General features: G+C 25.9%; 2 protein-coding genes and 1 long non-coding RNA gene across 9 annotated transcripts in view; 2 read left to right on the forward strand and 1 right to left on the reverse strand.

The window, feature by feature from the left end:
* Nucleotides 1-10172, forward strand: part of LOC140676023 (octopamine receptor beta-2R) — a 59267-nt gene extending 49095 nt beyond the window's left edge. For 3 of the 7 annotated variants that reach the window (XM_072910627.1, XM_072910632.1, XM_072910631.1), the window contains exons 2-5: nucleotides 1533-1688; nucleotides 3571-4871; nucleotides 5888-6115; nucleotides 9955-10172. In XM_072910627.1, coding sequence (XP_072766728.1) covers nucleotides 3880-4871; nucleotides 5888-6115; nucleotides 9955-10036 — 1302 coding nt within the window. In that variant the 5' untranslated portion in view covers nucleotides 1533-1688; nucleotides 3571-3879 and the 3' untranslated portion in view covers nucleotides 10037-10172. Of the gene's footprint in view, nucleotides 1-1532; nucleotides 1689-3570; nucleotides 4872-5887; nucleotides 6141-9954 lie in introns of all 7 variants that reach the window. The other 4 variants (XM_072910629.1, XM_072910628.1, XM_072910630.1 and 1 more) reach the window with 2 other exon arrangements.
* A 73-nt stretch (nucleotides 10173-10245) lies between these two features.
* LOC140676026 (uncharacterized) lies at nucleotides 10246-17192 on the forward strand. Its single transcript, XR_012048512.1, has 2 exons — nucleotides 10246-10681; nucleotides 14274-17192. It is a non-coding gene; the product is annotated as an uncharacterized lncRNA (long non-coding RNA).
* Nucleotides 17193-19250: 2058 nt separating this feature from the next.
* LOC140676024 (venom serine protease 34-like) lies at nucleotides 19251-25665 on the reverse strand. Its single transcript, XM_072910634.1, has 8 exons — nucleotides 25378-25665; nucleotides 23362-23576; nucleotides 22124-22333; nucleotides 21745-21943; nucleotides 20900-21094; nucleotides 20681-20832; nucleotides 20381-20537; nucleotides 19251-20291 (listed from the first exon to the last, which is right to left on the reverse strand). Exons 1-8 carry the CDS (start codon nucleotides 25385-25387, stop codon nucleotides 20266-20268), a joined length of 1164 nt encoding a protein of 387 aa, XP_072766735.1. The 5' UTR covers nucleotides 25388-25665; the 3' UTR covers nucleotides 19251-20265.
* Between the last annotated feature and the right edge of the window lie 452 nt (nucleotides 25666-26117).

Below are 26117 nucleotides of genomic sequence, written 5' to 3' on the forward strand. Positions count from 1 at the left end.
AATAGCATTTTGTATTACTTTACATTAATTCTAACATCTTTATTCTTTAATGAAAATTAATTAAATATATCATATAAGAACTCTGATATTTATAAAGTAGAAACACGATTTATGTGATCATTTAAATGTTTTTTATTCTAATTTTGAATTGAATTAAAAGCAATAGAAATGTTCTAAATGACAAAACATTTTGCATATATTGGAATATATTAATATAGGCATTAACGTAGAATTAAAAAATAAATCTACTTTAGAAATTTAATGAAGACAACATTATATTTAATATGATTTATTAGTTTGAAATAAAAAAACCTTTTTATAAAATTATATAATTATAATATAATTATTATATAGTCACATATATTGGATGCGAAAAGTGAGTACAGTATAAAAAATATCTGAATAAAAATAAATTTATTATCTCCTTTAAAATGTTGTCCCTCGCTTACCACATATTTATTTTAAGGTTTTTGCCACCTTCCAAGTATTGGAAATCTTTCTAAGTACGTTGATTTTTCCTTAATGCACATGCTATCTTAGCTTCGATTTTTTTCTTTCATCATGACGTTTACTGTGAAAAAAAACCATAAGTCACGATGTCAAAGCTGGCAAATACAAATTTAGGCACACATAGTAAATTTTGTATGTATGTTAACGGGTTGTTCGTGTAATTCATATTTCACAACAAATTAAAAAGATCGATCTTCACACAACCGTAACTCAATACTGACTGACCAAACCGAATAAGTTGAAACTTATCATATATTATGAAGGGAGGATTCTACAATTACATTTCACTACGGAAGTTCTCCTTCTTTGCACTGTGTAGTGCGCTGTCACTATATAGTGAAAAACATTCACCGTAGTGACGGCATTCATTGTTTTTTTATCAACTTCTACTTGAAATAAAAGCATCTATTGTAGGATTATAATCACATAAAATTAAATTATTTAGTTTTATGAAGACAAACATGTTTTATGTATTATATTATTTCTTGTAACATTTATTATGACAGATATTAAAGAATGTAAAAATTTAATTATAATAATTATCCAACTAAATGAAATTAAATTTTTTATTTACTTATAAAATTATACATATATTAAAATAATTATATGTATGTATTTTATGAAAAGATGTTTTTTTTTCTCTTTCTTTTCTCTCTCTCTCCCTCTTTGTCGTCCTTCTCTTTCTCACTCTTTAGAAGGAAAACTGTTCGCGATCAAGATGAAGATAGAATGAAATTTCTATCATCAGTTTAATGAAATATTCATATTTAATTAAAGTTCTAATTGCGTTTATAAATTAGCTATTTATTCTACTTGTTGTTAGTGAAGCAAAATTTTATCAAAAATGCATAGCGTATCTTTTTCTCATGTGATTTTGTGTAATGTAATCTATATCAATTATATTATTTATTTATTTTATTATTATTAATTATTTTATTATTATTTCTAAGATCAGGCTTATTGAAGAATAAAAATAATATCTTTTCGATTTATAATAGCAGTTCTTTCGTTGTCTTTTTCAGGGTTGACCAATGCTACCGTCAGTATAATTGACCCAAATGTGCCACAAAAATAGTGGATCATAAATTACACGGTCTTGACGAGAGTGCACTTGACACAGCACTGTCTACACGACTACTATACAGAGGAAGACACGAAGAGAAAAAGAGAGAGCGAGAGTAAGAGAATGAATGAGTGAGAGAGAAAGAGAGAGAGAGAGAGAGAGAGAGAGAGAGAGAGAGAGAGAGAGAGAGAGAGAGAGAGAGAAAGTGAGTGAGAGAGTTAAGGGGGGAACAGTGACAAAGAGGAATGATGGGCAAAAGGTGGGGAAAAAAGAGGACATTCCATTGAAGATTACCAGCTCTCTTCCGACGTGTCCTCATTTTGAATAGAGACGAATGGAAAACTGTTATATCAGCTGATATGCGAATCTCGAAGGAATTATAACAAGTTGTTATATGCCAAAGGATCATTTAATTATATAAATTTGTCTGTCTCAAATCATGTAAAATTATTTATGAATTGTGTTAACAATTTATATTACAATTGTAAAAGTTGTAAAAATAAAAAAAATTATATTTAGAAAAAAAATTGTAGCAATAAAAATATTTTATAATTTTAAATTTTTGTTTTAAATTTTAGCAAGTTTTGACAAATTTACATGTACATATACATATAAATTTTTAATAATAAAATTTTAACAATATTTAAATAATACTAATTAATATTAATTAATATTTTTAATAAACAAATAAAGTTTTTTCTCGTGTAAATATGCTTATATAAATATATGTATATAAGTTGTATAATTATATTTTTTTATTAATAATATTTATAAAAATACATTAATATTTATAAAAATATTATGTATGCGCTTGCGTATGTTTGAAAAGATTTAGGAGTAAGTATAATCAACTTTAAAGAAAATCATAAAAAAAAAAGTTTATTTATATTTCTAATTACGTAAGATAAATTTTATTTCATTAAACATTTATTAGACTAATATATAATTTTTGTATTCTTAATTAACATGTCTTTCTGTTCAATTTCTCTCAATTTTTTTTGTTATATATTTGCTTATATACCAAAAATTGATAAAATACTGATCTTTTATAAATAACATAAATTTGGAAAAATAAGAAATAATTTGTTGACATCAAATTGGATGAATAACACACATCTATAATTTTTTGTTCAAAATTGTTTAATATTGTTATTATATTGGATTATTGTAGCATTGTAAGTAAATGCATTATCATGCAAGAGGACTCGTCACATTTTATTTCGAACAATTCTTTTGTTAGACGATTCAATAACGTTTCGTGATTTGTTTGTAGTATTCTGTATTTACAGTCTTTCAATAATATCTTCGAAGGAACAAAAAAAAACTTTTAGACGTATTTTTTTATAATTCTCAAATCTCAATTTCTGTGATTCCCGTTTATATATCCGTTCAATCATAAATATTTTACTCAGATAGTGCTTTATTTTTATATGTTATTTGTTTATATCATGTGAAATTGTATTTCAAAAACTTATATTTTATATTTCTTTAGAATAATTACTTCAAATATAAAGCAGGTATTAGATCTAGGACAAAACACAATTTAAAAATGCGTAAAGACGTCAAATACATATGATAATGTCTGTGTTATCTGTCATACAAAGAAATTAAATTTATAAAGATTTAGAAATTTAAATTAATATAGATTTTAGGTGCTGTGATTGAATAAGGCAAACACAATTTAATAATATTTATGTAATATGAAAGAAAACTTCTGCAATCTTATACCGTGACAATAAAATAATGAAATATTTCTCGAACAAACAAATAAATATTTTTATTATTGCTGTATAATTATATGTCGATTTTTATTCCGTTTAAAGGAAGCATATTTTATAGTTGGTGCAATTTGATAAAAATATTTCTTTATAATTTTTAAATAATATTTGTGAATTTCACAATGTTCATCTACTAGCTATCACAATATTTTTGGTAGATAAAAAAAATTCCTTAATTTCCTTTGAAAATAAAAATATCTTTTTCTCTTATTTTTACAGATCCAGAAAAGTGCGTGACAGCAACAATATTGTGCCAGAAACCAAAGCTATTTTACGAGGCATCTCTTATGAATCGGCTTCGTGAATCTCACAACGCCAATTATGTTGACAAGTAAGGCAAAGAAAGACAAATGTGTAAAAAAGGAACTTTCTTTCTCTCGAATTAAAAATGAATGTCTGCCTTGTCCGTCGATTGATTGGGACTTCCGTCACCTAAAGTCATCTTCTCAAAATTCTTCCGTTTGACCGAGAGGATAGACCAAGGAGTGGTCGACGCTCGGTGACGGTAGAAACCGTCATTGAGCGAGGATGACCGCAAAAACGACATTTGACCCAGCGGAGATCTCTTCATTCGATATGACATCGATGCTGGATGTCACTTCGACTGAGGAGGATCCTTACGTCAATAACACTGAAGTGAACGTTGTAGAGATCAATTGGCCGGACTTGTCATCAGCCATCATGAAAGTCTGCATCCTTGGTTCAATCATCACCACGGCTTTGTTTGGTAATCTCCTTGTAATGGTGTCTGTGATACGACACAGAAAACTACGGATCATAACAAATTACTTCGTGGTCTCGCTAGCATTGGCGGACATGCTTGTAGCGATGTTTGCAATGACCTTTAATGCCAGCGTCCAGATAACTGGCAGGTGGCTGTTCGGCTACTTTATGTGCGATGTCTGGAATTCCCTGGACGTATATTTCAGCACTAGTTCGATACTTCATCTAATGTGCATCTCAGTGGATCGATATTACGCAATCGTGAAGCCGCTCAGGTATCCCATTAACATGACGAAAAGAGTAGTAGCATATATGCTGCTCGCTTGCTGGCTAGCGCCAGCCATTATTTCCTTTGTACCGATTTTTTACGGTTGGTACACCACGGAAGAGAACAGTGTGCACAGGCACAAGCACCCAGAACTGTGCGAGTTTAAAGTCAACAGAATATACGCCATATTGTCGTCGAGTATATCCTTCTGGATACCCTGCACCATTATGATGGTCACATACTTTGCAATATTTAAAGAGGCTAATAAACAAGAGAAGCAGATGCATAGCAGAATGGGCAATGCTATGTTACTCAGTAGACCAAGTAAGGATCTTAATAATTTAAACGGAGAATTGAATAGTGGCGGATCATCGAAAACGCTAACATTGAATGAGATTAACACTGAACATTTGCATACTCCCACGAAAGATAAACATATGATGAAAATGAAGAGAGAACATAAAGCAGCAAGAACGTTAAGTATTATTATGGGTACTTTCATCCTCTGTTGGCTGCCATTTTTCCTGTGGTACGTATGTCTAAATATTTGTTAATAATGACTTTTGAATCTCCACTTTCCTTTTATTTTTTTTTCTACTATATTATCAATAACAAAATTATTCTGTGTAAAATTTATATTAATATAAAACAAGAACTAAAACAATATTTCTCAGAAAATTATTAAATAAATAATATTAAAGCTCTTTATTCGCTATCTCATCAAAATACGAATATGGAAAACGCGAATATAGGATGATATAATATATGAAATTATAAAGAGAATGAGTTTCAAGAATATTAAAAATTAAGAAAAATGTTATTAAAAAGAATGGTTTTATTATACATTGAGCGGCATCACTTTTTTCTGTCTTCTATATGTATATATGTTATTTTTCCTTATTTTATACTTTTAGTCGATATAATGATTTCAGTACACTATATGTATAATACACGTCTAATTCAAACATCGACATTGAGACGAACGAAACTAAACGAGACTGAACGAAAAGCGGCACGCGTAGATACGTTTGTCTTAAACGAAAGTACTGTTAAAGCTCGCTTTTTGTCAACACCCATGTACGGTGTCAAAGGGTACGACGAGACGCGTGACAGCGCGATTCAAAAGGCGATCCAATTTATTATTTAGTTATTTATTTATTAATAGATAATATTGTAATGCATAATAGAATTATAATAAAATAGAATTGAAGTTTTGACCGAGAATACGGAATTTTCTGGTCGAATAAAAAGAGTGGTTACAAATTTTTACTCTACATATATATACCAAAAATGCAAATAATGAATAATAGAATCCACGAATTAGAAATGTTAACTTTACAATAGAGTTTTATGTATATATAAAATTCTATTGTAGAGTTGTACGCAGAAATTCAGTGTAAATTGATCAAATTTGATTGTGAGTAAATTACTTCCTACATTTTAATTGCTTTTGAATTAGAAATTAATCGTGCGGTTTCTGTATTCTCAAAATTTGTATAAATAAATAAATAATTTTTAATTTTGTATCACAATTTTGTATCACAGGTACGTTGCTACAGCACTATGCGAAAGCTGTCCATGTCCTGATGTCGTAATTGCGATCCTCTTCTGGATTGGATACACAAATTCGGCATTGAATCCATTGATCTATGCGTACTTTAATCGTGACTTTCGAGAAGCGTTTAAAAACACCTTACAGTGCGCTTTCTGTTCGCTCTGTAAACGTGAACCGTCGGATCTCGAAGCGCTGGACTTTCGTCGACCATCCCTCAGGTACGATCTGGTTTAACATCTGAAGGTATGCATTCATTCTATCGCTTTATTATTTCAAACTTGATTGCTCATATTGCTATTTGTCACTTGACAATATAAAATCTCTCCCTCTATGCATTAGAAATTAACAATTTGTTATTATTTATAATTGATAAATACATTATTTATATACACTAATGTATTTTTAAATTTCTTCTTGTGATAATATTTATTTCAATTCAACTTTCAATTTGTTACTATACCTCATATGTATGTACATACATAGATATCATATGTATAATGCGTTTTAACATATGAGTTTTTGTCTTTAATTTTTTTTACAATTTTTTTACGAGATAACATATTTTTAGATATTTAATTTTATTAAGCATTATATCGATTATATTTGCATATTTCTTTTATTAGTGCAATGTGTATAATCATTTATATAATCATTTTTTGTTCTATATATATGTATATTGCATTTTATTGAAATTAGTATACCTTAATAAAGTTATTAATGTGTATTTTGAACTTCCTCTCTACTTTAATATCTCTATCGTAATATCTTATACTTGCTTAGACTTTTTATTATAATGTAATATTAAATTCATTGATAATTTTATTAAGGAAGAATAGAGTCAATAGAGAATTATTAATTTATTTTGATATTATTAAGTAAATAGAAACTTTTTTAATTATATATCTTTTAACTATAATTATTATTATAATAAATAAAGTCAGATTTGTGTGCGTGTGCTTTTAAATTGTGATTATACAGTTTAATTATATAAGAAAGAGATATAAATGTTTGTCAAACAACATAAAATAAAAGGTACAAATTTTTATAAAAATATTATAAAGTGTATATTTTTTATTATCTAATTATTTTTTATCAACTTGACAATGAAATTATTTAATATTTTAAAAAAAGTAAATCATAATTATTAGGCTAATTAATATGCAACTCTGTTATAAGATGCAAGATTATAGAATTTTATAAGTCTTAATATGAAATATTTTTCAAAAAATTGAAGGACACGCCTCCATGTTATGGAGCCTTCGATATAAATTCAATGACATACATTGAGATGAAGAGAGAAAGAATTACTAAAATTAATTTTTATAGTTGAATATTATATTCTTCACATAATGATTACGTAATATGTTAAACGTATAAAAATGTTTCTTTATGAATGCATCAGGATCACTTTGCTAACATTATAGCGACATTCACTATATTTTGTGTGTCTATTCAATTATCCTACGATGCTTTATTGTCGCTAATAATGAGCAGTCTATATACTGAATAATAGAATGACAATTATGTACAGACCGATTATGATAAACACGAATTTATCTCAAGCATTCGTGATTCCGAGAAACGATATCATTAAATTCATAAATTAAACCTGCTTTAATCCGCATAGATGTATGGCGTCATGTATCTTCATTTTGATTCTCTGTGCCAATTACTTCATTATTCTGTTCAATTACGTACACTGCGTATCTTGCACGAGCTACATCCGCAATGATACACGATGACGACTGAACTGACTAATAAACAAGAATAAACTCACATTATACGATAATTAACGAAATCGCTAAAAATTATTATTATTTCTGTTTATGTAATAATATTTGTTTGATAAAAATAATAACTTATCAATTTGTGTTTAAAAAAATTAATACTTAATAATCTTTCCATTTGAGAAATTTGGTGCGTTAATTTTATTATTTTATTTTATTATTTAGTTAATTAATAGCTCCTTATTTTTTTTAAATACATTAATTGAATTTTTTGCATTTCGAAAGTTGTATCACCGTAGCAGCGCTACTGGATAGCAAAGGATTAAAATTATATAAATTTAATTGCAATGGATTGACACACAAGATTTATGATTTCGTTTATATAATTACATTATGTTTTATAATATATGCAAATCTTTTTACTAAGATTCAAGACCTATTCGAGCATTTAAAATTCAAATAATATTATTAAATGTATAATTAAAATTATATGAAGCATTATTATATAAGTGAAGCATAAATCGTTAGGTTGTTTGAAACCGTAATGGGACGTTTCAGCATTCACTTGGTATTTGCGGGATAAATCAAGAGACAATAAAAACATTCATAAATGGACACAGGAAAAACTAACATTAGCCCTTAATTAAAATTCTCAGCATATTATAGATTATAACCATAATATGAATTGAAAAAAATGTGTTTAAATAGATTCCAATTATTATAAAAAACTAATCTCAGAAATCATTTACATAAAACAATAAAAAGGTGATCTTAATATAATAGAAAATTTAAAATTATTACATCATATCATTCGTTATACTAGATATTTTAAACAAATAATAAAATATTTATTGTCTCTTGACGTATGTGCATAGCCCTTAAGACGAAAATATAACTCTTATTCGAGGAAATCTTGTATATAATTGATTCACTTTGTGATCAATTTTGAGAAATTTAATTACAAATTTCTTAAAATTGTAATATGATGGACTATAATTTAGAATTACAAACTAGAATTGAATTTAGCAGTATTATTAAGAAGAAAAAAAAACAATTATATTGGTATATCTCTTTCTTGTATTTTTTAAATTAAATTATTTAAAATATTTAATAAGTCAACATATATATATATATGTAAGATGTTTCAAAGTTAAACAATTAAACTTTATTTATAATAATTTATATAAACTTTATTTATGTTTTACGTATAGAAATAAGAATAAAATTTTAACCTTCAAATTATTGAGAGATTGAATCTACAAATTTCATGTCTCGCTTGTTTTAACTCAGTGAATGCCAAACTAATCTTCTCAATAAGTTCTTATCACAAATTGACTGTTATATAAATTAGTCGAGCTATTAAGAGCAAAATGTGGATAATGCGTAAGTTTCAAGGAAAATAATTTTTCTTGACATTTTTAGTAGTTGTGTACACAGACCAAAAATTTTACTTAGTACGACATCAAGTGTTTAAGTAATCTCGAGTCTGAGATTTATTTTAAATACTCTTTTGTATTCCTTTAAAGAAGCATAAGAAGTTAGAAAAATATTGGGTATTAAAGTCTTTTTTGCTTGCCAGACGATTACTTACTACTATTCAAATCCTACATCTCGATTTCTTATTTTGCCTATATATATTTCTTATTTTGCTTATATTTATATATATTTAATAATAATGCCATCTTAACGTCAGCGTAAATTAACACTAACAAAAAGAAATTGAAATTACTTTCTTGTGAAAAAACAATTTAAATTACCCGAGCCATTAAAAGTTAAACGCGGATGGGAATATATTTCTTAGTGTTAATGTATGCTGGAAAGATACAATATCATCTGCATTTGACTCTTAATGGCTCGAGTAATTTAAATTATGTTCTTCATAACAGATTTGTTTCAGTTTCTTACTGACTTTTACACATTCAATACACTTTCACTTTTTTCGTTTCTTACAAGTAAAAATTAAATTAAATAAAAAACATAGTTAAAATAAACTGTTACTAGATGGATATTGATTAGATAAATATCGAGTTATTATTTTTTTACATTGTTATATCTACATGTTTAATATTTTTTAATATTTTGATAATAACTTTTTAATAAAGCATTTTTGGAACAATGTTAATATATATTTTTTTCCTATTCATATAATATACTGACAAAATGTGATTGTTTAACTTTGGGAATTATATATATTATATAAAAAACTAGATTAAAAGAATCTAAAATTTCATTTTGTGTGTCTGTGTGCTTTTATGAAAAAAATTATAATTACATTTTTTTGCAGTTTTTAATTTTATTTCCAGATACGACGATTTTAATTCTGTTTACAGATACGACGATCGTACTAAAAGCACATATTCGGAGACATATATCGACCGACGAAGATCAAGTGAGTTTGGAAGCAGTCTTTGAGACAAAACGTGTGAACTTTAGCGCAAAAACCAGCGTCTTTAAACACAACAGTATGTAAACACATTTAATATGTATCACATATACATACGCGCATACCAATAAAAACGTAATCATATACACACAAATACATAAATAATACATATACTTATATATATATATATATATATATATATTACATATACATATTATATACATATATATATATATATATATATAATATATGTATTATATATATAAGTTAACATAAAACAAACCTATCTTCCACCAGTATACTAGTAAATGGCTAAGAACAGGAAAGAGATAAAAAAAGATTCATCATTTTTCTTATATGTCAACGATAATTATGCGCGACATATATTGCATGGAACCTTGAAACGTATGTACATACATACATACATACATATATATTATGTCGTATTGCCAAAGTTAGTTTTTTTAAGCAAGCTTTCGTAGCCAATGAGAAGTGTGTCGTGTTTCGCGAGGATCAATAAAATCATGTCCGCGGAGGAAGGAAGGAGGTTCCGACTGAACGACTGAACGTTGCTGAGCACTTTACGGGAAGAGGCGCTTCGTTTCTGTGGGTATTCTGGGTAGAATACCTGAACGAATATAACTTTGACAAGTTCCAAGACGACAGAAAGCCTGGTTGGTCCCGTATTTCTCTTAATGTACTTCTTGCGAGTCGAAAGATGTTCGAGGGTCTTTTTCTAATACAAGTCTCGCGATTTCTTTGACAAAATTGAATCTTCTTTATATTACATTCAGTTTTATATTAAATTCGTTTTATTTTTCAAAAATAATCGAATTAGTTATGTACTACTGACTATTTACTAATGAAATATGAATGCTATAGAATGTTTTATAATTTTATGTTTGCGACAGTAAAGAAAATTTAATTATAATATTGAATATCTTGACAATTAAAAATAATTATTTACTGATAAACAATTTTTTATACATATATGTATATATGTATATTATATATATATATATTTATACATACATGTATATGTGTGTGTGTGTGTGTTGTGTGTATGTGTGTGTATGTGTATATGTGTGCATGTGTGTGTGCATGCGTGCGTGCGTATACAATATAGTTAAATCGAAAATAATAAATTTTAAATTAACATAAATGCTCATTTATAAATATAAGACTAATGATTTAAAATAGTAACATTAAATTTCAATTTTCACATATACACACAAATACACGTATATACATATGGAGTATTTTATAACATGTATTTCGAAAATGCATTTAAAATCTATAAAACAAAAAAAGTTGTACAAACTTTTATATGTAAAAAATCGCTTTATTTTTAAATTACATTTATTTTTATATTTTAACAATTATTTAAAGAAAATATTCAAAATGATCTTCTTACTATAGAATGCGACAAGCCTGGTAATATCTCTTATCATTCCGCACCCTATAAATATTTCAAGTGCTCATAAAATTGGTCACTCTGCAAAATTCATTGTTGGAACCTTACAATGTTATGAATTGATAAATAATGAATTTAAGATGATTCTTGTATAACAGATTTGCCCAACTCGTTGATTACGACCAATTGATCGTGGCGTAATTCTTATTAAATTGTTCGGCATTGTTCTTATTAGCTTAAAAATATGTAGTAAAATGCTTCACTTCTTTTGATCCCACATATTTGTGTAAAGTAGCTTTTTCTTATTAAAATATGACTAAAATTTTTTAAAGCTGTAACCTAACAAACAAACGTGTGAAAGATTCGACGAGACTAGCTCTTACACATTATTCATACAATTTTCTACTTTTAATATATGAAGTATAGGTACTATGATATTAATTTAAAAAGAATAAAAATATTATTAAAAAGAATTAATTTAATTTAAAACAATAAATTGTATGGTGCAGTATTTGTATCAATATCTGTTTTTGCTGTAATGAATGCCCTGTTTTGTAAGTCTGAAAAAAAGGACAAAGAAAAGAACAGAAAATGCTGTAGTTGATCGATATGTCTGTCGGTCATGTGTCTGTCGATCATATCTTTAGTAAAGATTGAACAGGTCTGCTGTATAAAAATGCCGGAACAAAATAAATCGCTTAATCTTTTTATGATTTTATACTCTCTCATGGGTTTTTAATTTTAGGGTTTTTCTTATCTTTTTCGAGAATTAAACAACAATACTTTTTGTTTTTCTTCAAAATAAATTTTTTGATCATACCAAGATTTTGTTTGAGAAGACTTGATTTTTAAACGTTGTCTAACTAAATGTATTTCCTGCAATTTCTTTCTTATGTAACATCTACGTATAATTTTATAATTTGAACCTTTTAAAAATAAATTATTCAATTGTATTGAGAAACAAAAGTGTATACCACAAATCAATATATTGATTATCTATTCTATTTTGTTGCGAGGTACCATCGTCTTTAAATCTGATACAAATTAATATAATTTCATTGATATAATTTAATATAATTTATAATTAATATTAATTATTTATTATATTTGACCGTGAACAAGAAACATTTTCCACTTAAAAATTTTAAAGAAACAAGGACGATAATTTCCTGCGATAGGGTTTTTATCGCTTACTATAAATAAACGAAACGATTAGCGCAGTCAGTCATTTGTGCAATCATTCATATTACTTATCAGTCATTTAGACAATCGGTCATTTTTCAGAGTCATTCTATAAAGTCAAATATTATAAAGTTTAATAGTATTTTATTAAAGATATATTTATAAATTAAAAAACCTAGTGGGGAACATAAATCTTTTTATAATTTAAATAATAATTTAAATTCTAAATTTGAAATCTAATTAGTTGTTGTTGTCAATGGTGTGACAACAACTTTCATTGTCGTTGACAGTAGTGTGACAACAGTTAAAGTCAAATTTTAAATTTGTTACTTTTATTATTAGATGCTCAAGAAAGGTGGCTATCAAATAAAAAGATTAATTTTCAAAATTCCAAAAAACGGCTTTATTTTTTAATCAAAATCTTTCTCGTCTCTTTATAAAACTTTAATTAATTTTATGTTTAAATACTAAAATAATTTTGAACAAATAAGTTATGCTAGATTAATATCAATTGAATTTCAAATAAAATATTTTAATTATAAATTAATTAAAAAACGGATCCTTGTTATAAAATATATTATTTGAACCGGAGTAATCTAACAATTGAAATTAATCTCGTAAACAAGGTCCAAATTTCGGATAAATATTTTAAGTGATTTAATTTATAAACGGACAAAATTTTATTAACGTCAAAACGTGACATTTTAACTTGCCAACAGAATTTCCAACGAAGTCCCCTAATTTCGACCGAGACCGTGTACGTATATCGTTGATGAAAATTCGTAGATATTAAATTGATTAGTCACTTTGAATCCAACGTAAGTTTATTAGTTTTTTGTATATAACAATTAGATGCGCATCAAAGCTTCTAGCAGAGAACACGTAGTTGTGATGACGTATCAAAAAGAATGGTTGATCACATACCATCGAGAATGCGTTTTCGCAAGAAAAAACAAGATGTATAATAATAATTAACGATGTAATAGCACAAATTTCGACAGATGCGACATGAGAGAAATTCGATAGCACGATTAAATTACGACAATTAAAGAGAAATGATTACATTAACTTGAACACACAGAGTGTTGTTTATATGTCACTGTTGTTTCGTTGTCAGAAGATCGTGAATACTTCTCTAAAGATAAGCAGAGTGTTGGAACGAAAAGACAAACGTAATTTGAAGACAAAATAATTTTGATAAAAGCTTAATATATAAATTGATTTTTTATTTGCTTTTAGAAGTTTTAAATGCGTCAATCAAATTTATTCGACAATGTTATGAAATACCCTGTATATATGTATATCAAGTAATACTAATATAAAGTATATTTGGCGATTAAAGTTTAACTTTTTGTCTTAAGAAAATTATGAAATTAAATACATATAATATATTATATTTTAGTTTCAAAATTGATAAAGGAAAAGAAAATGAGAATTAAATCACTATATATATAGATATGCAGAGATCTAAAATTAACATTTTAATCTAGCCAATCTAATACTAGTCGATGATAATTGCTTATTATATATGTGCGTTTGCGATTAAACGGGCATGAGATTATTCGATTGTTTTCGTTTGATAAATTAAAATTAAGTAAAATCTTTTTATAATATTTTATGGTATTTAAATATTAATTCCTAAATTGATTTTAAGTAGAAACTTTTTCTAGTGTTGGGACATAATTACATCACTGTTAAAACTGGACCGTGCTGCACAAAGTATAATTGATATACTGTAATTGTATATTATTGTATTCTGTAGGAGTATATAATGATTATAGTTTATAATCGCGTTACATTTTAAGCAAAAATCAAATGTCGCTCTTAATTATATTAGAAATTATTAGAATTTTATTAGAAAATCTTTATAATTTTGAAAAAATTGAAGTTAAAACTGTAAAAAAAGTCAACATAATTTGTACTGTAATTACTGTATGTGTGATGTACTACAAAAAAATTTAATTTCTGTCAAAAATTAGTTATATTCTTAAAATTTTAAGCTTCTACAAAACATTTCTTCTAAATATTAAACTCTAATAAGTATTAAGATTAATAAATTTTCATTATCAAGTATTATATCAATAATGTGTGTATATACACCATAAAAAGTTACAATAAATTATCTACTTTGGCTGTAATAAATGATAAATAAATTATTTCTCTATATGATTGCAATAATATTGTAATCATCTATTTTAATTAGATTCTTATTTAATAACGCGCACAGTGTATATGTATGGGGATGTACGTGTGTATATGTGTGTGGATGTGTGTAGAAGAGAAATCTTTATCAATTTTAACACAGAAATCGTCTTTTTATAATTTTTATTTATTATTAATTTCAATCATTATTTTAAATTTGTTTTGATATTTTATTTATATCTAACAATTTAAAATATTCTTAAGTTTAAACAAACGATTGAAAAATGTTCGATAAATTGTCTGTAATCTCTAATAATTTATTTTATAATTTTCTCGTAACATTTTTATTTAATATCTAATCATGAAAATTATATTAATTAATTTTTTATAATAATTTTTTTTAAATATTGGAAGTCTCACAACAATATATTTAATTTTGAAAATAAAATTTATTTAGCATGTCATTCTATAGTTATAATATTGTTAAGTAATATTATTAAATAAGTATAAAAGTTTCAATTAAGATAACTTTTTTCATACAAGTTTAACTTCAGATTTTTCAAAATTGTAACGTGTAATACAATATTTAAGAGGCTGGAATTTATTTAATATAAAAAAATTGCAAGGAATGATTATGATTTTTTTCTTAAGAAAAATTAGTTTTTGTTAAACTATAAAATTAAAGACTTTCTCAGGTTTCGTAGTCGTTGTAAGCGGAACTTTTGCACATCAAGGGGACTTTTATAGGAGTTATTGCGCTTCGAAAAAGTTTACGTATTTAGTGTAATGACAAGTCGCGACAGTATTATTATAGTATCGTTAATATATTATACGAGAATAAATTATCTATGTTATTGTCAATATATGACTCAGCGATTTAAGGCCAATCGAATTATTCCATACGTCAAGGTTAAATCAACGCTCTGTCGTCGAGTGAAACGGTGCTGGAATGCAACATTATAACTCTTAGTTCCTACAAATATAATTGTGTAAATATTTTTAACACTTCTTTTTTCCTCGGTGACTGAATTGATTACTTTCCTGGTTACAGTATTATCTAATATTATCTAAGAATCGTAAGAATCTTTTGTGAATTCGTTACTCAAAAGCAATGCTAGCAGAATTTATGAATAATTCATTGCTATTCATATTTAAGAATTTACGAGAAATTTATTTAAATTTATACTTATTCTCTTTCTTTTTTTCTTCCGCCAAGATAAATTTAATTCCAACAATTGTATTTTTGAAAAAATAAATTCTCGTTTTAATATAAGCAACATGCAAACACATTAATTTTTTTTTGATCAGCCAAGCGATGAACAAGGAAGGAACATTTGACAAAAACTTGCTTTCCACAATGGTGAAAACAATGATAATTGTAATCCTGTCCGTTTATTCGAATTCAATGAGTTTGCGTTTTATTTATATCTTCCGTTTCCTTTTGCTGCGTTCAACAAAGATCATGTGTATGTATCTTGTTTCCTGTTCACGTTATTTGAAATCCCAATCTAGAATTTAGTCAAGCAAATATAGAATCCACAATAATGCGATCTTCACTAATTATTGGTTAACATCGTCGCACTGATCGTTAAGCGATAGTAACAATTAAGATTAATTATCGTTTAAGATGTGTGCAAATATGTGATTGTCGCAATGTTGCAAAATTAGTGATTGAGATCAATATATAGCGTTTCCGTTAACCTTTTGCTCTACAGTGATACATTGCATTCGAATGCATAGTATGACGCAATCGGATAGTATTATGGTAATTGCCAATTTGTTATTAATAATTATGTTTAATGAAATTATGTATATACGATATCAATGTGAAATGCTCACAAGTGTTATTAGTTTAATAGTCTTCGACGTGCGTAAACTTTAATTAGACGATTTTGATTTTGGACAAAGATAAGCAACTGTAAAATACCATTGCTTGGATTCTCTTAATGAAAAAAATCATTAATTACGCGATAATAAAATTTCAAATATATATATTTCCTTTATACATGTATAATCGAAACATTGTGTGTGCATTTAATAAATTGCCTAATCGTTATATCTTATTATATTAAAACGGTTTTTTGTCACTTTTAAATGTCGAATGTAACAATTGCTCATCTTTATTACTGCGCGCGCGATATTGCTGTTAAAAAAACGCACATATTCATTATTTCGAATTTAAATGAAGAGTAAAATATCGTGTTGTCGGCACAAAATTGAATTAACACGTTCGAAATATTGAATAACGAAAAACTCTTTGCAAGAGCAACGTCATGGGATGTGTATAAGTTTTTTTTACCGATTTTTGACATGTAAAAAGCGCAATTATTATTACATATTAGAAAGTAAAGTTTCTCTTGCTGGAGAAAAGAACTGAATCGATGCAATAATGTGTTTTTTGTTAAGTCATTTTCTATATCGATATAACAGAATTTGTGTACAGAAAATTTGTTGTTAATTTCTTTCAAAGATAATACGCAATAGTTTTAGTCTTTATTGACTTAAATTTATTATGTCAATATTTTGTTTTCCATACATTTTCCATTAGAAAACACACACACACAACACAATATACAATTTTACGTTTGTTTTAATTATTTTAAAATAATTCTTATATTATGCGTTACGTAATTATAATGTAATAATTTCGAAAAAGAGAAAACAATAATAATAATTAGTTACAAAAATAATATTCACAGTTTTTCGATTAATGTAGATATTTGTTTACACAAGACTATGATACGTTATTCGCTTTTCTTCTGTGATAAAAATTAAGAACTATCGGATTTTATAATTCGTTATTTGTATACGATTTGTAAATATACAGGGTATCCCATGCAAATAGACGAAACTGTATTTTCAAAATGTTTGGATATAAAAAACTCTTTCAAAGCGTAAATAAATATTTTCAGGCTGCAGATTTTCTTTAAATCACTTTTAGATATTTTTTTGCATTAATACATAAAAGCGAGTTGTTATTTTTTTAAATAGAATGATATATTTTTTATACACTAATTGATTCAGTTTTTCTTTAAAAACACTTATTAAAAGTTACTTACTAAAAAATCATTAATTTAAAAATTATTTTAATTTTACAATTGCAAAGTAGCATTTAACTCTATCAGCAGATGGACTTCTCCTTTTTTATCTGTTCCTGTTCATTACTAATAACTCTCTATACACAACTCATATTTATAAATCAATCTATTTTTACAGATATATTATTTAATAATATATTTTGTAGTTTTATTAAATTGTATAGTCAATTAAGTACAATTAATATAAAATCATATCGCTTATAAATCTAAAAAGAAAATTAATTTGATATTAATTTTGGTTTTATCCAATTAAAATTTATAAGAAGCTACAAGTCTCTATCGCGAAACATAATCAAATTTAATCAATTGTGTACAATTGCATTTTAGCAACTACACTTATACGTAAGAATGCATAAAACTAAGGTAAAAATATAATACGTCTAAATATTATTTAATTTTATCTTATGACATTTTTATGTATCTTCTATTATAACCGTTTCAAAGATATAGTTTTGCCTAGTTTTGCATAGAATACCTTGTGTGTGTGTATGTATGTGTATGTGTGTGTGTGTGTCTGTGTGTGTCTGCTTGCGCGCGCAAGTGCGTGCGTGTGTGTACGTGTGTGTTATTTCATAAGACAAATAATTACCAAAAAGACTAGCTGTGCAATAATTATATTAAAAAATGTTTTGTCCTGTTTTGGTAACATATTAAATAATTTTAAAATGCGTATTAACAATCAAATAATACACAGTGTAGTGATCATAGAGAATATAAGCTATAGATAAATGATGTGAGAAGAAAATAACGAATTTTTTTCGATAATTTTTTTTTCTGTCGCAACATATCAATTGCTATTGAGGTAAGACGTAATATACCATATTATTATACACATAATTTTTATTTAATTTTCTACAGTACTTGTTTCTTTCAATTTTATTTCAATGATATCACAGAAAGAGAATCGCTGAATAAGATATTCCGACTGTGACTGCTTAAATCTAAAAAATTATTTTATTTAATGTGAAATCGACGATATATTTATAGGAAAACATATTAATATCATCTCTGACAAAAATATATATCAACGCTACGTTACGACAGACATTTATATATAATAGACAAACGGCGATCTCTCTTGTTCGTATTTTAAAATCTATGCCACTCAAATTTTGACAAAGTATATTAAATGTACTGCAAGTTAACTGTAAATTAGAAACATGTCTACTAATTAAAAATATGAATCTTATATTTGCACATATCTTTCATTACATCTGAATCTTATTACTTTATTATTTTGTTTTTATCACCACAGAATAAACAATTTAAGTTTAATAGTTCTTTATTAATGAGAATTAATAATCATTAAATACGTTTTAAATCCAGAGAATATTTCGTACATCGTTAAATATATTTCAATTCGTGCCATCAAATATTCACTTTAATTCTGCTTTCTTAAAATTTACAATTTGTTTAGTGAAAGAAATCAACATCACTTTTATACAGTCAGAAAATGTTTAATTTCCAGAGATTTAATTTTATCACATTATCTAGAGTTTTAATTAAATAGAAAGATTATTAATAAATATATTTTTAATATTATATAATATAATATAATATAAATTGAGATAAATTGATTTATATGTATTATTCTCTTTCTCTATTTAAACACAATTACACATATTTATATTATATTATGCATCCCCTGTGTTTTGTCTGTTTGTGGAAGCTGTCTGACAGTTCTATTTGTTTTCCTCTGTTCCTGTCTCCGAGGGATTGTTTTCGAGCTCATTGCTAAGAAGTTGATCAACAAGGGTGTACATTTTGTGGAGAGCTGGATTTCTTAAATCTCATCATTAACATGCCGTGCAGACACATCTTTTTAACAGCTACAATTATTGCAATATTACTCTGTTTTATACATTTTATGTTCTCAATTATTAATAAAAATATTCTTCTCAAAGAATATTATTATTTTATATACGAGTGCGATGAATATATGGTGGGTGAATTGCAAGATTGATCAACATTGACTCGCAGGCACAACATTTAAGATCATATTAAGATCAAACTCATCAATAAAGATTCAATAATTAAATCTTCGGTGATTAAAGTATTTACTGCGTTTAATAATTGCATCATGTTTTGCTGTAGTAAGTAACTTTTGAATGGTAAAATCTGCACTAACTTAAATATTTGTTAATTATATGTAAAAAATTTGATTTGACTAGCAATGTTTTATTATCTTTATTAAATTTGTTAAGTGACGCCACAATGCATCATTTTTTAGAATTAATTCAACTTTAAAAGTTAAATAACTTTAATCTAATCAGAAAATTTATATTTTAGTTATGTATGTATAAAATCAAAATGTTAATTTAATTACACATTTACAAATTTTGTATATTTTACAAAAACCGCGAACATGCAAAAAGCATGTGATGCAGATTTATAAATCGATCCTCCGTTAGCTATGCAAAATTCATTCTGCTTTACAATATTGTACACCTATAATAAAAGAACAATAAATATTGCACCAATTTTACAGTGATAAAATTATTATATTACTCTAATTTGTCTTTTTTATCAATTCTTACCTGGTGTTACAGACATTATCCAATTAATGAAAGCTCCTGTACGTGTTGAGACAGCAGGTATTTTTGAACCACAACCAACACCAGTAGATATAATACCAACTAATACAAGTTTACTTGTGGTAGGATTTTGCCATAAGACAGGTCCACCACTGTCCATCTGTAAACAAAAGAACAGAAGAAATTGTTGTATTTTTAAAATGATTTATTCACTATTTCTTGAATAATAATACAGTTTTACACTCTTATATATTATAATAATTATTTTTATATATCTAACCTAGTAAAAAATAATTTTTTTACCTGACAAGAATCTTTTCCCGGAGTATAAGTACATATATTGCCATCGGTTAATTCAGGATAATAATAGTGGCATGTGCTAGAACTTATTACATTTAAGCTTACTTTTTGTAACGTAGTCGATTTGGCGCCGCCAAATTCTAGTAAACCCCAACCTGACGGTTATATGGAATTAGAATGCATAATTATAATCGATAACTATAAAAATTAAACAATACTAACCCAACATATCCACTTTCGAACCTGCGAACGAGTCTTGTTCATGATGAAATGGTAAGCAGACTGGGCCAACTTCAGCACTATATTGTATAGTACCAATAATATTACAAACAGCTATATCGTTGTGGATATCTTTATAATAAGGGTGCATTTTGCACGAGCTCACGCGGAACAACTTGGTTGCCTTTGTTTCGTTACCTATTTGCAAAATGAATAACAGTTGTAAAATATTATTCATTACTATTTAAAAAGCAATAGAAATTTTCTTAATATTGGATTTGTCATTTAAAATTTTCAAATTTTGACTTCAGATTTAAAATTAGAAGTCTCGAAACGTATCTAAATTTTCAGTTATTAATTTAAACCATATAGTTATTAATTTTTTAAACTATAATTAAATTTGACTGTCATATAAAGTTGCCATTTTTAATTTTGACTTCAAATTTCTAATTAGCGATCGCACAAACCTCCATATTATATTAAATTTTAATAAATGTAATATATTTTTAAAAAATTTGTGTCGCAAATGGTTAAACAATAATGCTAAAACTTTTTAAATAAAAAATAAAGAGTTGTATTTGCAGAAAATATTTCTTTGTAATAAAAAGTGAATATAATATTTTCTTATATAAAAAGTTATTTTTTCCCTTTACGTTGCATTAAACATTTGTAAATACTTTATCTCAATTAACAATAAGTTATAACTTTTACAAATTGGTATTAGAAATACAAACAAAAATTACAAGAGTTTAATGTAATTATTAAAATCGTAAATATTTGCTTAAAAAATCATTTCTATTTTAAGATTTTTATTTAAGTATTATTTTAATAGATATTTTAATAATTACCTCTGCTTACATCGTGTTCACCAACAATAACGCCAATTGTATTGATGTTTCTATTCTCTACACAATGAGCTGCTGTCAGTACATATTGTTGAGATATTATCGTACAACCACAATATATCATTTTCATAGTACTATCAACAAGTCCACACATCATTGGATATTCATTTATCCCAGTTTCCTTACCGCCTACTATTTTAGTCTAAACAAGTAACATGATGTAAGTGATTCTTTATTTTAAACCTTTAAAACCTTTAACCCTTATAAATTAAAATAGAATTTTAATAAACAATTTATAGATTATAAAACCAATTATAAATAAATAATAACTAATCCAATATTATATTAATAAATAGTATTTTACAAGATAATTAAAACTTACTGTTTTTTTCCAACCACATTTGCAATTGTTTTCATCAAACGGCTTTTCTGCTCGAATTTCGCATAAAAATTTACCTCCTTTCGAGTAAGAAAGTGAATCTAATTTTATAATCGGATTCATTCCTTCAAGAATTAATGAACCGTTACCACAATATTTCTGCACATTTTTTCCGGCAATTTGAACAGAAAGAGTATCTTGAGTACAACCATTCTATAAAAAAATAATAATATATAAAATTATATAGTAAAATGTAGATAAAATAAGGCATTAAACTCAATTTTCCATTCTATGTTTAATTACTATAATAATTATATTGTATCTATGTTCACTTCAGTTAAATCAATAGATTACACAGTTTAAAAAAAAATTTTTTCAAAAGAAAAAGCAAACAATAAAAACATTATTTCTCGTAGTCTTACTGAATATAGTTTTTAATGTTTTATTACATCACAGTTTTGATGTTAATAAAATTTGTTGTTAAATAAACAAGAAATATTGTGTTAATATATTATTATATTACTAACAATAAGAAGCATGTAACGATATTGGAAAGTTTCATAACATTCAAGATTAACTACAAATACAAATTAAATTTATTATTATTGTTAATCTTCAAATAGAACTTTTTGTAAATATTAAGGTTAATAAGATTTTATTTTTCATTAATTAAATATTAAGTAAACTATAGAAAAATTGTAAATTAAGCCATTGATAAATAATCAACAAGTACTTGTGAACTCGATATTAAAATTATATAATAATAATTGCAATAGTAGGTGGACTTAGTTTGGCAGACATAGAGTAAATAATTAATACCAAATTAGATAATAATCATAATCTGTAATAAACTAATATTTTCTTGTGATAAACATTTTATTACAATATTAATTTTTATAACGAATCTCTTTTCCGTGCTAAAAGTTTTAAAAATATTTTTAATTTAAAAATAAAATTTTTCAAATATATATATATATATGTATATAATAGTTATATACTATAATATAATAAAATATAATAACATAACTACTTTTTATAACTTTACAAATTGTTTCAGTTTGTGATACTAATAAAAATATTTTTGAGATCAAAATTATATTACATTGCAAAAACTAAGAAATAATTATTTGTTTTCTTGAATTCTTTTTTGTTAAATTATATTATATTTGAAAATACACAGCTAATTTTAATAATAAGTTTATGAATTAAATCTTAAATAAAATATTTATCTAAAAACTTACAGCGGACGCTGGCATATTAACACTGCAATTTATTTTGGTAACATAACGACTTTCCATTTGCCATGTGCAGTGATTTTCACCTTGATAGTTATAGGGAAAACCAGGATTATAGACATAATATGTCTGTCCAGCTTCTAAATTTTGATAGTAATTGCAAGCAGATTTAATCCCATTTAGCATCGAGAGTGATAGCAGGAAGCCAAATAAAACCTTGACTAATTGTGAGATTATTGGAATTGTGTATTTTTATTAGACTATTTAAATAATTTTTACATAAAAATTTCGTATGCTACTTAATATACATATTTGAAACTTATAACATTTTTTTACAAAACTTAATATTACTTCTTTGTGAAAATAATATAATTTTATAATACTTGACATCTCTTAATATAAAAAGAAAAATAATAAGATATTAGTATAAAAAGATATACAATAAATAAATCTAGGGAAAGAATTTAATTACGTATAATAATAATTATTTTATAAATAAAAAATATATAAAATAAAAGTTGGATATATGAAGTAAAAAAAAATATATATAACGGGTTTGTCCAAAAAGTTCGTAGACTAATTTTTATTTTCCGTTATAGCAATACTGATGCATTACAAACATGCAACGCTTACAGCTGTATGCCTTGTTGATTTTCAGTACAAATTTTATTTTGATCAAATGTGCTGAACGTTTTTGATATTTGTTTTTGTAAAGTCTGTTTTTCAACGTCGGAATTTTTATAACATAGAGAGTTGGAGAGTGATCTGTTACGGGAACAAATTATTAATGTGAAACGACGACTTTCTTCTGTTTCCTAAAGTCAAAGTGGTGTTTAAGGAACATCATTTAAAAGATGATCAAGAAAGAAACGACAAGGCTCCTCTTTAGGAGCTCTTTCACAAGAAGACCTGCAAAGTTGCTTTCGCCAATGGAAATTGCACTGGCCTAAGTGTAGTATTAGCAGAGATATTCGTGTACCTGAATAATGCAAAATAAATTTTTTACGAATTAAATCTACAAATTTTTTGGACAGGCCACATGTATAGGGTAAACTCGGGTAAGATGGCCATAGTTTTTTAAAATGCAGAAAACATACTTTTATTTTTATTATTTTTTAATAGTGTTTGGCATATTATCTTCACTGAAGCTTAAATTACGTAATATTATTGAAATTAAAAGGAAAATATTTAATAGAAATTTTATATTATCAAAATAGCCATCATTGGCCATCTTACCCAACTTTTAAGGAAAAGATGACCATAGTGACGAAAAAATGACCATAATATTTATAAAAAAATAGTAAAAGCGAAAATAAAAATTATAAGTCATATAACAATTTACATATCTTTATATGTCTAACGTCGTTATTCGACGTTATAACAGTTTTTAGTGGACAAATGAAAAACTTTGCAGGTAGTCAAAAGTAAAAATATATAAGATTCACAATATCGTTATTTCGAATAATGTATGCACATAAACTACTGTAAATATCGATTATCTTTGATAATGACTAAAAAAGCGCACTATGTAGCGATTATTGAAAAAATTACAGCCTATGGCCATCTTTTCCGTATGGCCATCATACCCTAGTTTACCCTATACATATGATTTTGATTTCGCATTATCTAGCGGAAAAAAATCTTAATTGACTATTTCTAAAGGCCTGTCATCGGTTGTTTGCTACTGAATAAACGTATCTAAAAGTGTGCTCAAGGGATTGTTGCAGATCCCAAGTTGTGTACTTAACGTTTCAAAGTGTGGATAATAAATTAAAAATTATTCTTGTTTTTTTATCTTATATTATTAATAAGTTGAATATGCCAAGCGCATCAAACTGAACTAATGATTTGTTTTGACTGTGTCGATCACTATCACCGTAAAAAAAAGTTTTTTATAAAAGTTTATAAATCTTAAAAAGATAAATTTGCTTATTTACCTATCTATAGTTTCTTTTTAATTTTTACTTTTATGCAATTATTTCAAGATATTTACGCATATTTTTTATAGACAGTTTGTAATACCTGCTTGCATGGTACATCTGTTAAAATATTCTGGCACCTTAGGAAGTTAACTTACTTCTGACAAGTAATTACGCTCTATATCGTATAAGTGTCTGCTTTTATTCCCACACGAAAATAAAATACCCAAAACTGATAATATCTCAGGTACCTTATCTTACAGTTAATTACAGCTTGTAAGAAGATTTGCTACAAAGTCGAATACTTTTTTAAATGGCATTAATATAATCTTAAGTTCGATATGTTAAATATACTAAAAATACTAAAAATATTTTAAATACGTAAAGTGTTTTAGACATGATGATATTTTAGATATTTGATGATGCTATTAAAATTTAAAAAAATATCATATAATATGCATAAGATGTTATTAATTTAGTGCTGAAATTGTAGACGTACATACTTTGCCAAATTTAAAATTAATTTTTTCCTAGCAAGTAATGTATAATAATTTTTTCAAAATTTTTATAATATAATATAAACTAATAAATTTAAAAAACAGATTTAAGCTCTCATTTTTTATTCAGTCCAAAATAAATTTTAACTGAACTTTTATATAAGATTTAATTAATTAATTAACATATATAATGTAATTAAAGAATTAAGTAACATATATAATATGTTAAAAAATGCAAAGTTGTAGTAATAATAAAATAAAACAAAATTTTCTAAAAGAAGAAAAAATAAATTTTAATTTATTTTACTCAAAGCGTATGTCTACAAAATTAGTTTGCTAATTTATA

The sequence above is a fragment of the Anoplolepis gracilipes genome, chromosome 2, assembly GCF_047496725.1.
Source record: "Anoplolepis gracilipes chromosome 2, ASM4749672v1, whole genome shotgun sequence".
NCBI classification, from domain to species: domain Eukaryota; kingdom Metazoa; phylum Arthropoda; class Insecta; order Hymenoptera; family Formicidae; genus Anoplolepis; species Anoplolepis gracilipes.

Excerpts from the sequence above, each read along its gene's own strand:
- LOC140676024 (XM_072910634.1), bottom strand. Across the intron at positions 20,833-20,899 it reads TTCGAAAGTGGATATGTTGG|GTTGGGGTTTACTAGAATTT; the intron begins GTTAGTATTGTT and ends TATAACCGTCAG. Across the intron at positions 20,292-20,380 it reads GATAATGTCTGTAACACCAG|GTGTACAATATTGTAAAGCA; the intron begins GTAAGAATTGAT and ends CTTTTATTATAG.